Genomic DNA, 14625 nt, shown 5'->3' with positions numbered 1-14625 from the left:
TCCATTTCTACAAAATGCTATTGCCCACCATCTGGAAAATAATTGATGAAGGAGCCATGTGCATCCTGGATCTATTGCACAGTTCAGTCTTTTGGGTCCTTAACTTGTACCCCAAAAAGAAAGAAAGAAAAAGAATTAATTAATTAATTGAGAAATAGGAGGAATTGGCAGTCAGGTCAGTTTTACAGGAAGAAATATCCAGCATTGCTGTGGATTTCATCTTTGGACAAAGAAGTTGACCCTAATTTAATCCCTGTAAAACCCAACTCGTAAATGCACCGGGGGGAACTAGTCCTCAGCATTTCACCCGTTTCCTCCCAAGCCTTGGCTAGCTGCTGAGCCTCCTTCTGGTGGTGTTGATGATTGCCATGGAAACAGCAGAGTCACTTGGGCATTGTGACTCCAAGGTCCATTCTGACAAGGAGAGGATGAGAGAGGAGGCCACAGTGTGGGGAGCCTTTGAGGAACATCCTGGAAGCTTGGCCTAAAAGCCGGCTTTTGGGGAACTCTTTGTGAGTGGCCACACTGATGTTCTAGAGGTAGGCCAGGTTTCCTCCATTCTGTGGTCAACGCAGGCCAAGACGTGTAAGCTCCATATATCAAACTGTCTCTACCTCAAGGGGTGGGCCAGCAAAGGAAGTCTACTATGTCTTGTAAACCTGTAGGATCTGACTGGGTTTTATTTTTAATTGTTCTGTTGTTTGGGGATTGTCTTGGTTTTAACATGTCCTTGTTTTTGGTACGCAGGGAGGGGAGGACAGTAAACCTTCCTTAACCAGCCTCCTCAACAGCAGGAAGTGATGGAAATTGTAGCAGGTGGGAACAGTGGTGAAATTCAATTTTTTTTAACCTACCGGTTTTGTGGGCGTGGCTTGGTGGGCGTGGTGTAGCTTGGTGGGCGTGGCTTGGTGGGTGTGGCAGGGGAAGGATACTGCAAAATCTCATTCCCTCCCCATTCCAGGGGAAGGATACTTCAAAATCCCCATCCCCTCCCCACTCCAAGGGAAGGATACTGCAAAATGTCCATTGCAAAATCTGCATTCCCTCCCCATTCAGCCCAGGTTTGAGAGCCCGAGCGCCATGTGACAGACTGAGCCCCATTACCTGCCTCAGCTCCTGCCAGCCTAGCAGTTCAAAAGCATGCAAATGCGTGTAGATAAATAGGTACCACTTCAATGGGAAGGTAACAGCGTTCCATGACATCATGCTGGCCACATGACCACGGAAATATCTTCCAACAGCGCTGGCTCAGTGGCCTTGAAACAGAGACGAGTCGGCAACAGCTAGGGGAGTAAAATCCACAGGGATACTTTTACCTTTACCTCCATGTCACAAACCAGTAGTAGGCCTTGTTTTAGTTGTGATGCTTCAGACACAAATAAACAAACAGCAGAACCTGTGGGGGCCTCCTTGGATAATTCCTGGAGAACACGCAAGAGGATATGTCCCAAAGGTGCTTGGTTTTCTTTGAGGAGGTTTCGCTTCTCATCCCAAGAAGCTTCTTCAGTTCCGAAGAAGTCAGAAGTTAAAACCGGAGAACCTTCTTGGATGAGAAGCAAAACCTCCTCAAAGAAAAACAAGAAAGCCCATTTATCTCTTGAAAAAGGGTCTTTGGGACAAAAACCCTGAACATTTCCTGGTTCCACAGTGGAGGAAACCCCAAAGGCAGCTCAGCTAACTCACATTTGGTGGCAGCAGAGAAGGAAACACAGGAAACATCTATATGATGTGAGCTTACCCGAAGGTTGACTTTCTCTGCTAATGCTGTACCACCTTCTGTGGTCTTGCAGAAACAGAAGACACCGGGAGTCCCACTCGTGGCCGTAAAAAACTGGTAAGTGGCGGAGCTGTTTTTCTTTTTCCCCTCCAATTCTTTGAGTTTTTTCTTCAATATTTATTTTTGTGTTTGGAAAAAAAATCCAGCGGGGGGAAAAGAAGGTTTCTGGCTTGACACCATCAAGGTAAAACATCCAATCTCCACCTTTAGCTGTAATTTCTTCTCCTCTCAGATGTCAGAGAACATTGACTGGTTACAGAGTCAGAGTGGATTGTGTAAAGTCGAGCGTTACACACCCGGTGAGGAGAAAGAGGAGGAGAAGGAGCAACAGAACTGGACGGTAAGGAGACATCTGTTGTGGTGGCACAACAGATATGGAGGTCCAGGAAGCCATCCGAGCTCCTTCCGCTGGCTACAAATAAATTCTTCAGTCAGTAGAATCTAGAGCAGGGGTGTCAAACTATTCTTTTATTGAGGGCCACAGCAGGGTAGTGTTTGCCCTCGGGGGCCCAGGGTGGGCATGGCCACCTCGACGTCACTCGTGTCGGGAGCCCCTGTGGTGACCCGAGCGCTTGGCCAGCAAAAACAGGTTCCCGAGCTCCGTTTTCGGCTGCGACAGCCTCCTGCAAGCAGAAACGGAGTGGTGCCCATGGCCCTTGCGAGCCCCATTTTCGGCTGCGATAGCTTCCTGCAATTCTCTTCCAGTGAAAATGTAGTGCAGGAGGGCCTCACACAGCCCTCCAGAGCTCCATTTTCATCGGCAGAGGCACCGCGGGTCGGTCCTTCGCTGTTTCCAGGGCGGCCAGTTCTAAGCACCCCGTGGCCCGGAATCCGGCCTCCGCGCCTTGAGTTTGACACCCCTGGTCTAAAGTGAAAGATGATGTGTCTGGGACTTGGTTTTTAATCTCTACTACGGTTGGCCACAGTTTTCATCATTGGGATTTGACAAGGTATCTTGGCATGTTGCACAGAATAGCAGCTTTTCTGTTTATAAATATTTTCCTGCCTCACCGCCAGCTCTTGTTTTTAGGTGAAGGCCAAAAACCTCTTCTGTGGTCCTTGGGGTGGGATGAGGAGACTGGCTTGAGGAATATCACCTTGGTGATGGTCAGATATTTCTAGGACATTTTTTGATCGTGCTGAGCTATAGCTGGAGAGGTTTCTCAAATGTATTTTGGGTTATTTCTCTATAGTAGGATATTACATAGCCAGTCTCTTCTGTCTTCGTCTTCATCATCTTCATCTTCATCTTCGTCTTCGTCTTCGTCTTCGTCTTCATCTTCTTCTTCTTCTTCTTCTTCTTCTTCTTCTTCTTCTTCTTCTTCTTCTTCTTCTTCTTCTTCTCCTCCTCCTCCTCCTCCTCCTCCTCCTCCTCCTCCTCTTCCTCCTCCCTCTCCCTCTCCCTCTTCTTTCTTTCTTTCTTTCTTTCTTTCTTTCTTTCTTTCTTTCTTTCTCCTCCTCCTCCACATCCTCTCCTTCTCCTGTTCCTCCTCTCCTTCTCCTCCTCCTCTCCTCCTCCTCGCTGCCTCCTCTTCTTTTTCCTCCTCCTCCTCTTCCTTCTACTTCTTATTTTCTTTCTTCCTTCTCCTTCCCCCTTCCCCCTCCTCCTCCATATCAGCTTGAGCAATGAAGTCTCAGCTCTCACCACAAAATCTATATCAAGTCAACTTGGGAGCAGAATAATTTACTTTGTCCTTCATTGGGCATTAGAGAGTCAGCTAAGGGATGATTAGCCGTGCTTACATGTTGCTAATCTTCACCTTTTTGTTCCATTTTATTATTCCATTCTGTTGGGTAAGGAAAACATTTTAGGCATACTGTAAATAATTGATTTAATTCCCTGTTGTTCACCTCAGATTCCCCTGAGTTTTCGATCTTGGGTTAGCAGGATCTGAAATTTCAAGTCTTGATATCTGATTCATCCTGGGTTTACTGTCTCCTTCTCTTTTAAGTCTAAGTTCTATTAATCCTTCCTTCCTTCCTTCCTTCCTTCCTTCCTTCCTTCCTTCCTTCCTTCCTTCCTTCCTTCCTTCCTTCCTTCCTTCCTGGGATGGGCTTCAAAGATTTCAGCAATGGGTTCTCTGCCCAGTTGCTGGATAGGTGTGGCCATGGTGGGTGTGGCCTAGTTGGCCTCCTGCACTGCGGCGGTGGAGGGGGGTGTTTTTGCCTTTCCCAGGCTCCAGAGGCTTTCCTTGAACCTCTAGGAGGGCGAAAACTGCCTCCATCGGAACTTCCAGGAGACCCGTTTTCCGCCTTCCCTGAGCCTCCGCACAGGCTCTACATTTACCTCACATCCAAAACAGGCCGCATGGAGACTTCTGGGAGGCGTGGAGGGGCGGTGTGGGGTGGGTGGGGCCAGCCAGGGGTGGGATTTGGAGGTTCTCTGAACTGGTCATAACATTAGCTATAGGTTCTCCTGAACCCAAGCGAGCCTGTAGCAGCTCACCCCTGCTTCCTTCCTTCCCTACTTTCCAAGTTTGTGCCAGCTTTCTTGGCCCAAACCATTGTTGATTGGCGGTATTCAAGATGCCATTCCTTGCCCACTGTCCAAAGTCAAGGAACAATTGTGTTCCCTAGAGGACCTCTGTTTGTACAGTATATTCAATTCTGTATCGACTTAGGGCAGCAGTTTAAGATAGCTGCTAATTTTCCTGGACAAAGCGACATCTTCCCACCTATCAAACACTGGGTGCCGGTCAGTGGTGGGTTCCGAATCGCGTTCCAACCAGTACGGTTGGAACGGGCCCGGGGTCACCCATGTGGATGCGTGCAGCGCGTACATGCATCGTACCTGCCTGGGACGCCTCCGCAAGCCTCTGCGATGCTCCAGCTGCTCGGGGGAGCATCACACAGGCACCATATGCGCCATGCGCATGCGCGGAAGTGCCAAAGGCTTAAAGGACAGGTAAGGAGCTTGGGTGGGCGGGCCCTCCGGAGCACCATACTGGAAGGGTACCTGGTGCTCCGGGCAGGCTCTGGTACGCCCGTACTGGGGCGTACCGCTTGCAACCCACCACTGGTGCTGGATGACATGATGGGGAGGGATTTGTTATGAAAAAAAAAAAGTCCTTTATGCCATTTCTTAGACTGACTCTGCTAAGCTTTTCCAGCAAACTTCCTCTGATCCCCTCAAGGTCCTGAGCAGACTCCGGCAAGATCTGGAGAAGCCTGATGTTGGTGTCCCGGATGCGTTGAACGCCAGTAACAATGCCAGAAGGGCCAGGACAAGGGACCCGTCCGAGGGACGTCAAACCCTGCCCAAGCGTAATGTCCGTTCTCCGGCACCCTACAATACTTGCGATGAAGAATTCAGTCTGAATGTCAGTTCCAACAAGGGGTCTCCCAACTTCCACTTAAGCATGAAGGCCGGTTGTCAGAAGGAACCCAAGGATGAAGAAAGCGAAGGCTCCTCTTCGCCGAACCCCAATCCCGACCCGGATGAAGTCTCTTTTTATTGCAACAGGCTTTCCAACCTTGCCATCGCCATGGCGCGCAAGGAGATGAACGACCGCTCGGAAAGCAACCCCACCTGCATACACAACACGCTGTTTGCCGCTGCTGGGGACCACGGCCACCGCTCCATTGGGGTGGGGACCGAGGATACCAAGCACAGCCCTACCAAGATGTGCGAGTGCCGCTACGAGGAAAGCCCCACCACCAAGAAGAAAACCACCATTTATTACAAAGAGGAAAACACGGAAGTGCCCAATAAAAGCGAGCCTCAAAGGGACGAGGGCAAAGGCTTCCACCATCGGAAACGCTTTGGGCCTGACGAATACAACAACTCGCTGAGCAAAGGGATCCTGGTTTACGCCAACAACGTGGTTTCGGACATGATGGTCTCCGTGATGAAGACGATGAAAGTCAAAGTCAACGATTCCAACATCGCATGCGCCGTGTTGAAGAAGGTTCTGCTGAAACACTCCAAGGAGGTGGTGTCCGACCTGATTGACTCCTGCATGAAGAACTTACATGATGTCACCGGGACCCTCATGACCGATTCTGACTTTGTTTCCGCCGTGAAGCGAAGCCTCTTCACGCAAGGCAGCCAAAAGGCCTCGGAGATCGTCCAAGCCATGCTGAATCGCCTGCACAATGCTCTGATCGTGCAAAAGCAGGTCAGCGAGAAAGCCAAATCTCAGAGCATGGCCTTTGCTACCATCAAAACCGGCCGGGGCACCGACACCAAGACTCAGAACATGAGGTTCTCGGCGGCGAAATCGGAAACCATGAAAGATAAGGAAATGACCTGTGCGGAAACGGTCGGCAATCACATCATCAAAGAAGGTCTCAACATGTGGCATCAGAAGCAACATCAGGACCCTACAGGGACAACAACCACAATGCCCCCCAAGCCTATGCCAACCCAAGAAATTCCAGACCTTGCTAATCTTACCACTGATTCTTGGGCAAGAGACCTGATTGTGACGGCGTTGTTGCTGATACAATATCATCTGGTGCAGCAGGAGAACGCCATGAAGGATGGAGTGGAAGGGGGCCGATCCAGCAAGGCAGGTGGAGGCCTGGGCTTTTTGGCCCAAGATAAAGGCCTCGGCTCTTTAAAACTGTCCGACACTTTGAAGCAATGTGAGGATGAGCAGCTTGGGATGAACGCAGAGAACGATATGTCAAGCGTGGTCGTAATGCTGATCCAGAAGCTCATCAATGAGACCGTCAACAAATTAGGAGGAAATCCAGGGGCACTGATGCCTGATGAAGCAATCCAGAATGCTTTCAAGGCTCCTGAAGGCCTAAGTTCTTTGGGACATTGCGATATGGACCATTCTTATGAAGATGCTATAGCCGGACTGACCAAAATGATTCTGGACCAATGTGATGCCAAGAAGGAAGGAGGGAGCGGCCCCTTCGTTGACAAACTGGTCGATACCGTCACCAAACTGTGTCTGATGATCGCCAAATACAGCAATCCTGAGTCGGGACTTGGAGAACTCGGAGATGGAGAGGAAATGAGTGGAGGTTTCTATTCAAAATGCTCGGGAAATCCAGAAAGCAGAGCAGAGTCCGGAGAAGACACGCCTACCGGACGTAAGGTAGTTGTGGCTAACCAGAGCGCTCCGGAAAGCATTCACAACAAGCAACTCCAAGCCATTCTCCAATGGGTGGCAGCCTCTCAGTTGAACGTCCCAATGTTGTACTTCATGGATGATGACGAAGAAACCCTGAACAAGGTACAGTTGGATGCGCCAGGAGGGTGTGGGGAATAGCGTGTGAGGAGAAGTTAAAACTAGGATGGCGTTGGGTTTCTGCTCAGGTTTGAAGGAGCAGAAACACTTTTTCTGTTCCTGTTTATAATCGTAGACAAGTAGTCCATGAAAGCATGCAAATACGCCAACTGTCCAGTTGGCGAATCCAGAAAAAGGACCTCCTGGGACATTATTTTTCCAAGAGGTATCTCATCATCATCTTTTAATGATCCCATAATCCCTTGCGGGGTGGAATCTGGGCAACTGAATGGTGAGCTAGCAGAGTGTTTTAATGGCCAGATGCCCTTCCTGTTGCCAATGTGGAGTTTGGTTCAGCAGACATATTTTCAGTGTGCTCAGAGAGAGAAATATCTGCCTTAACCTTGCGATCGAACTAATAGCCTCCTGATTGTGAGGCAAGAGCTTCCACTTCTAGGCCATCGCACCACTCCATTACTGAGAGTATAAAACTTTATTGAATAAACCACATTGGCATAGAAAAAGCAGAACCAGCTCTGCGTTTCTCGCACAAAAGCAAGCATAGTTAATCCCTACCGTCCACCCACGATCCAAAATGTCCACTAATCTCTTTTGTTCGTTTTGTTATGGGAAACAACCAGCCATGCCAGGACATCTGCTCGGTGTGTCCTTAAGATGCCAGCAATGTCTCACAGAAGCCGACGGATGTTTAAATACCATTCTCCCACCCCTACATTCCATCCACCCCCCCTCCTTATTATTGACAAGCTGCGAGCGGAAGACATGTAGATGAAAGTGCAAATCACTCTTGACAGGAAGTACCGTGTTTCTGCCAAAATAAGACCCGGTCTTATTTTCTTTTGGGCACAAAAATAAGCGCTAAGGCTTATCTTCAGTGGGTGTCTTATTTATTTTAGACGCCTCACGCGCCCCACATCAGTTTACCTCAGGGCCACCACAGCCAGGCCATCCACACCCCGACAAATAAGTTCTAGGGTTTATATTCAGTGGGTGTCTTATTTATTTTTAGATGCCTCACACACCCCACACCAGTTTACCTCAGGGCCACCACAGCCAGGCCATCCACACCCCGACAAATAAGTTCTAGGGCTTATATTCAGTGGGTGTCTTATTTATTTTTAGACGCCTCACGCGCCCCACACCAGTTTACCTCAGGGCCACCACAGCCAGGCCATCCGCACCCCGACAAATAAGTTCTAGGGTTTATATTCAGTGGGTGTCTTATTTATTTTTAGATGCCTCACACACCCCACACCAGTTTACCTCAGGGCCACCACAGCCAGGCCATCCACACCCCGACAAATAAGTTCTAGGGCTTATATTCAGTGGGTGTCTTATTTATTTTTAGACGCCTCACGCGCCCCACACCAGTTTACCTCAGGGCCACCACAGCCAGGCCATCCGCACCCCGACAAATAAGTTCTAGGGCTTATATTCAGTGGGTGTCTTATTTATTTTTAGACGCCTCACACGCCCCACACCAGTTTACCTCAGGGCCACCACAGCCAGGCCATCCACACCCCGACAATTGCCTCACCTCATGGCAACAGCTCCAGCAGCCCCATCCAGCAAGACCCGGCATGGCCACCGGCTCACTTCTCCTTCCGGCACTGGGGCGGCAGTGCCTCACTTAACCCCAGAAATGTTGGGCTCAGTTGTGATTGTGAGTCCAAGACTGTACCTGTTCAACCATTTCTCTCTTCCTCTAATCCTCTCCTGCAGCTCCAGCAACTCTCCACGGTGGCTGTGGAGAGAAACTACAGCGTGGGAGACGTCATGCAATCTGTGCTGAAGTATGAGAAGGAAAGGCAGCTAGGAGAAGCCCTGGGCAACTTTGTGCGGTTGCCAGTCCTGGATTGGCTGCTTCAGAACCTGTAAGCCCAGCATGTCTCCGGTCTCGGCCTCTCCTTGCCCTGTTAGTTTTCCTCGATACAGCACTCATTGGTCAAAGATGATATGAGTTTTACTGATTTCCCCCAACCCCTGCTGAGCAGTGAAATGAATAAAGGAAGGAAATACTTAGTGTCAGTGCAAAGTATTGTTTTTATTGTTGCTATTTGCGGTTCGTCGCACAATCACCCAGTGGCTTAGAATGGATTTGGGTATTTTTGTCCTTCTCAGGGACCTGAGATAAGGCAGAGGTAGAGGTTTGATGGTCGCAGGATGTAAGCTGTTCCGAGTAAAGCTGCCTTTCGCAATTGACCGATTGGGGATTTTGTCAATGCCGATGGCATTCCAGTGGCACCCCAGCCATTTTAGCCTTGCAGCCATGCCACCTATTACAGATAATTCTCGGCTTGTGACCACCAGCGCTCCATGGCTTAGGCCCAGGGTACCTGCGAGACCACCTACTGCCACCGGTAGCCTCCCACCATCCAGTGCGATCCCACAGAGTTGGCCTCCTCAGGGTGCCGTCGGCCAGACAGTGTCGGCTAGCGACCCCCAGGGGGAGAGCCTTCTCTGTGGGAGCGCCTTCCCTCTGGAATGAGCTGCCCCCAGAGTTTCGCGTAATCCCCGACCTCTGGTCCTTCCGACGCGCCCTAAAAAGTTGGCTTTTCCAGCAAGCTGGCCTGGCCTGAACAAAACAAATCAAATTATTGATCACTGTGAATTTTAATTTGAATTCTTTTTTAAAAAAATGTGTCATTGTCAATTTTAATTGGGTTTGGGATATCCTGTTTAATTTCTTCTTAACTTTTGTATTATATGTTTCTTTTAATGTTGTACGCCGCCCTAATTCCTTGGGAGAAGGGCGGCATATAAATATGATAAACCTAAACCGAATAAACCTAAACCATTGAGCTCGAGATGTAGGCATTGCTAAGTGAGACAGCTGTGAAGTGAATGTTGCCCCATTAGATGTCCTTTCTTGCCACCGTTGTTAAGTGAATCACTGTACTTTTTCAGGGAATAACATGGTTGTTAAGTGAATCTGGGTTTCTCATTGACTTTGCTGATCAGAAGGTCACCAAGAGGGGATCCCGGGACACTGCAATCATCGTAGATAAAAGTCAGTTGCCAAACATGTGAATTTTGATCATACGGCTATAGGGATGCTGCCACCGTTGTCCGTGTGAAATAGTCATAGGTCACTTTTTTCAGTGCCGTTGTAACTTTGAACAGTCACTAAATGAACTGTTGTAAGTTGAGGACTACCTGTATTATATTCAGCAATCTGCTGCCTGTCAGAAGTTGAGTGGAATTTGCACGTCGAACTATTTGTGAATTATTCCTTAGGTCATCTTCCTTGTAGAATACAAAACTCTCCATAAAAAATAATAACAATGAAGCCCAGCAAAATAAATCAGGGTATATATATATATATATCTATAAATAACAATTTCAAACTTAACCGTAATGAATCATGTTTCTGCAATTCCTTCCTTACACACAAAGCGATTCTTCCTATTGGGTTGGATGGTAAAGCTAAGGTCACCGCTCCAAATAGCATCCAAAATTAAATCAGAGTCCAAGGCAAAGTATTGCTCAAAGTTCCAATTTATTAAGGGAGCCATGTTGGCACATCTGGGAAAACCCAAATCTGAAAGCTTCCCGGTTTTCCCCACCCAGCTGAAAGTTCAAGATCTTGCCCCCAATAGCAGTTAGCGGCAGCTAGACTTATATACCGCTTCATAGGGCTTTCAGCCCTCTCTAAGCGGTTTACAGAGTCAGCATATTGCCCCCACAGTCTGGGTCCTCATTTTACCCACCTCAGAAGGATAGAAGGCTGAGTCAACCTTGAGCCGGTGAGATTTGAACCGCCGAACTGCAGCTTAGCAGTCAGCTGAAGTGGCTGCAGTACTGCACTCTAACCACTGTGCCACCTCGGCTCTAACCACACCCACAAGCCCATCACACGGTCCAATCTTCCACTGCCAGATTGGCAGTTCCACCCATCCAGTTCCGGTCAGGTGCAGAGACGAAGGATGTCCTTGGCTTTCTAGAAAGGAATTTTGTTTTGGCTACATAGCATCTAACTCCATACAATCCCCCCTCCCATTTCCCCACAATAGAAAAGGCATAGTAAAATAATAGAAAGTGTGGCAGGGCAAAGATCCAAAAGAAAAAATGGCTGCAGGCCTGACAGCTAAGTCTTAATTGCTCTTATGATATCCAGGAAGGAGAGTGGGACCAGACTTATACACAGGCAACAAAAACAAATATACAAGCATAGGGTAGGTGGTATGTGATTCAACTGTGAGAGGGATCTAGGTATTCTAGTACACCACCCCTTATGTACCGTATTTACTCTAAAATAAGACCAGGTCTTATATTAATTTTTGCTCCAAAAGATACATTAGGGCTTATTTTCCAGTTAGGTCTCATTTTCGGGGAATTACGGTAAATGGATCTGTCTGGCTGACAATCTTAATCGGGGCTTATTTTGGGGGTAGGGCTTATTTTATGAGCACCCCGGAAAAATCATGCTGCCGCTTAGTTTCTGGTAGGTCTTTCTTTCGGGGAAACACGGGATGAGCCAGCAGTGGGATAACTTCAAGATCGTGTAAACTGATAGTAGCAATAACTTTTCTCAGCGGTTTGTAAACCTCCTATGGCCCCCCAACAATCTGGGTCCTCATTTTATCGACTTCGGAAGGATGGAAGGCTGAGTCAATCTTGAGCTTGGTGAGAATCGAACGGCTGAACTTCTGGCAGTTGGTAGTCAGCAGAAGTAGCCCTGCAGTACTGCATTCTAACTACTGTGGCAGCAGAGCTCTTTAGTACCACTTTATACTGCATTGGAATACCATGTCCAATTTTAGTTACCACGATACAAAAAAGTTGAGACTCGGAAAGAGTGCAGAAAAGAGCAACAAAGTTTTCTGAACAGCGCCGTCTGCGCTGTAAATATGTAAAGAAGCTTTATCTCTTTTTGTATCTTGTATTTTGTAAATCTTGCCTTTTTTTATAACTTTCAATTAGGAAAAAAAAAAGAATCAGCTCACCCCCTGAAGAGGAAAATATGTCATTTTTTTTTAATTTAAGTCATTTATTAAGATTTATAGGCCGCCCTTTTCCCTGAGGGGACTCAGGGCGGCTTACAATCACAAGGGAGGGGGGTGCAGTATCAAAAAACAAAACAAAATGTGAACAAAGAAAAATAATAAAACACAACTTTCATTCAGCAATCAACACTCGGGCGGGTGAATTGGGAACACAACAACGGATAGAGTGGATGGAGGGAGGAGTAGAAGGAAAGATAGGAAGGTGAGGAGAAAGGAGAGGAATAGGAGAGAAGGAAAAGCAGAGGAAGAATTGGAGGGAATGTAAGAGTAGGAGAGAGGGGAGGAAAGGGAAAAAGAGGGGAAGGGTAGAGGAGAGGAAGGGGAAGGAGAGAAGGGAAAGGAGAGGAGGAAGGAAGGAAGGAGAGAAGAAAGAGAAGAAAGGGGGGAGGGAAGGAGGGAAGCAAGGAGGGAGGGAAGCAAGGAGGGAAGGAAGGAGGGAAGGAAGGAGAGAAGGAGAGAAGAAAGGAGGGAAGGAAGGAGGGAAGGAGAGAAGGAAACAAAGCAGGGAGGGAAGGGGGAAGGAGGGAGGGAAGGAAGGAGGGAAGGAAGGAGAGAAGGAGAGAAGAAAGGAGGGAAGGAAGGAGGGAAGGAAAGAAGAGGAAGTAGGATTGTTGTAAGATAAGATGGGTTTATGGGATGGTAAGAAAGCAATTTCAAGTATATTGTCAACTGTAGGGGAGAAAAATTGTTACAAATACATATTATTAATAACAGTTATGAGATCATATATTTGTGAATGTATATATGAGAAATAAAAAATTTTTTAAAAAAAGTTTTCTGGCCGAGGCTTCTCCAAAAAGCACGGAGATTCCTGGTCCCGACAAAACCCCTTTTATTAAACGAATGTGAATTCCTCTCATTCACATTCAGCAAAGTCCTGGTAAACAGTCCTTCAAAGGTGAAGTTCTGACCACAGACCTTATCTAGCTTGGAAATCTGCCATGTCAATATTGTCCAAACGTAATGCTGTGGAAGGAAAGATTTGGCCCAGAGTCTCGGTGATTCACGGACAGATCTTCACACTCCTGAAACGAACGAAACAAATTGCTTCCTGCAAAAGCCCACTCCCCTCTCGCTCCTCTTGAGAGGGGCTATTCTTTGTCCACCTGTGGCTTTACTCCCAAGTCGACCCTGATTTCTGAGCTGTTCTTTTCTCCTGGCAGCTCTGCGCATGGGCACACTGGGAACAGGCTCCAGCTGTTCCTCTGCCTCACTGCTGTCCAGCTCCAAAGGCAGCTGAGAACTGCCAAGCGGCCTTGGTCCCATCTCTGCCTCCGACGCAGAGCCCTCGTCCGAGCCTTCCCCAACCTACAAGACCGGCCCATGTTCCTCCCCAACCTCTTCACTGTCCGACTCTGCTGCCAGCTGTACTGGCGGGCCACAACACAAAGATGATCGGTTCCACCACAAAACCGCGGTAGACAAAAGCGCGCTTGACGAAAGCGGGTACGTGACGTCATCACAGCGCGACGAAAACATCGCACTGTGAGCGGTAAATTTAAAATTAAAGCGAAAACCTTACCCTAACCCCCCCAAACCTAACCCTAAACCTAACCCTAAAGCTAACCCTAAACCTAACCCTTAACCTAACCCTAAACCTAACCCTAAACCTAAGCCTTAACCTAACGCTAACGCTTAACGTAACCCTAAACCTAACCCTAACCTTTAACTTAACCCTAACCCTAACCCTAAACCTAACCCTTAACTTTATGTGAGTCTTCCAATATTTGGAGAAGCTGCTACAGAGAAGCCTATTCTGAAGGCAGGAGATGAAGTAGCGGCTGGAAACTTACCAAGAAGAGATCCAACCCAGAACTAAGGAGGAATTTCCTAACTGCCAGAACAATCAATCGACGGAATGACTTGCACTTCAGAAGTTGTGGGTTGTGCTGCGTTACTCGAAGTTTTCAAGAAGAGACTGGACCGCCACTTGTCCGAAATGGTATAGGATCTACTGCCTAAGCAGGGGTTGGACTAGAGAACCTCCGAGGTCCCTTCCAACTCTGTTATTCTATGTTTTTGACCGCTAATCTCCTGCCCAGCATTCCAACCACTGGAGCCCCTGTGCTCCTTTTCCTATTTCTTCTGAACGCTCATAAAAATCAATTAGCCTCTTTGAGAAGTCTTTTTCGGGTGTCAACACAAATCTAATATCTGCCAATTCCATCCACGTATTTTTTTTTCTCAAGCCCTAACTCTTAACCCTATCGCTATTGCATTTGTTGCTGTTGTCAGTTGCAAAGTCGTGTCTGACCCATCGCGACCCCATGGAGAATGTTCCTCCAGGCCTTCCTGTCCTCTACCATCCTCTGGAGTCCATTTATGCTCACTCTGACTGCCTTGGTGACTCCATCCAGCGACCTCATTCTCTGCCGTCCCCTTCTTCTTTTGCCCTCCATCGTTCCCAGCATGAGGCTCTTCTCCAGGGAGTCCTTCCTTCTCCTTAGGTGGCCAAAGGATTTGAATTTCCTCTTCAGGATCTGGCCTTCTAAAGAGCAGCCAGGGTGGATCTCCTCTAGGACTGACCGGTTGGGTGGCCTTGCAGTCCAAGGGACTCGCAGGAGTCTTCTCCAGCACCAGAGTTCAAAGGCCTCCATTCTTTGGCGCTCAGCCTTTCTTATGGTCCAACTTTCACAGC

The 14625-nt window shown here is 48.1% G+C and overlaps 1 protein-coding gene across 1 annotated transcript; it reads left to right on the top strand.

The window, feature by feature from the left end:
* The first annotated feature begins 446 nt into the window (after positions 1-446).
* Positions 447-9016, top strand: AKAP3 (A-kinase anchoring protein 3). Its single transcript, XM_087722572.1, has 6 exons — positions 447-539; positions 748-816; positions 1791-1834; positions 2010-2117; positions 4912-6966; positions 8704-9016. Exons 2-6 carry the CDS (start codon positions 801-803, stop codon positions 8857-8859), a joined length of 2379 nt encoding a protein of 792 aa, XP_087578698.1. The 5' UTR covers positions 447-539; positions 748-800; the 3' UTR covers positions 8860-9016.
* Positions 9017-14625: the final 5609 nt, after the last annotated feature.

This window comes from Thamnophis sirtalis, unplaced genomic scaffold (assembly GCF_051295495.1).
Source record: "Thamnophis sirtalis isolate CommonGarterSnake01/CBP01778 unplaced genomic scaffold, rThaSir2_p1.2 scaffold_9, whole genome shotgun sequence".
NCBI lineage: Eukaryota > Metazoa > Chordata > Lepidosauria > Squamata > Natricidae > Thamnophis > Thamnophis sirtalis.
This window is presented reverse-complemented; position numbering and strand designations above follow the sequence as displayed.

Coding starts and splice junctions, on each gene's coding strand:
- AKAP3 (XM_087722572.1), top strand. Junction 1,835..2,009: donor CTCGTGGCCGTAAAAAACTG/GTAAGTGGCGGA, acceptor TTCTCCTCTCAG/ATGTCAGAGAACATTGACTG. Junction 6,967..8,703: donor ACGAAGAAACCCTGAACAAG/GTACAGTTGGAT, acceptor CCTCTCCTGCAG/CTCCAGCAACTCTCCACGGT.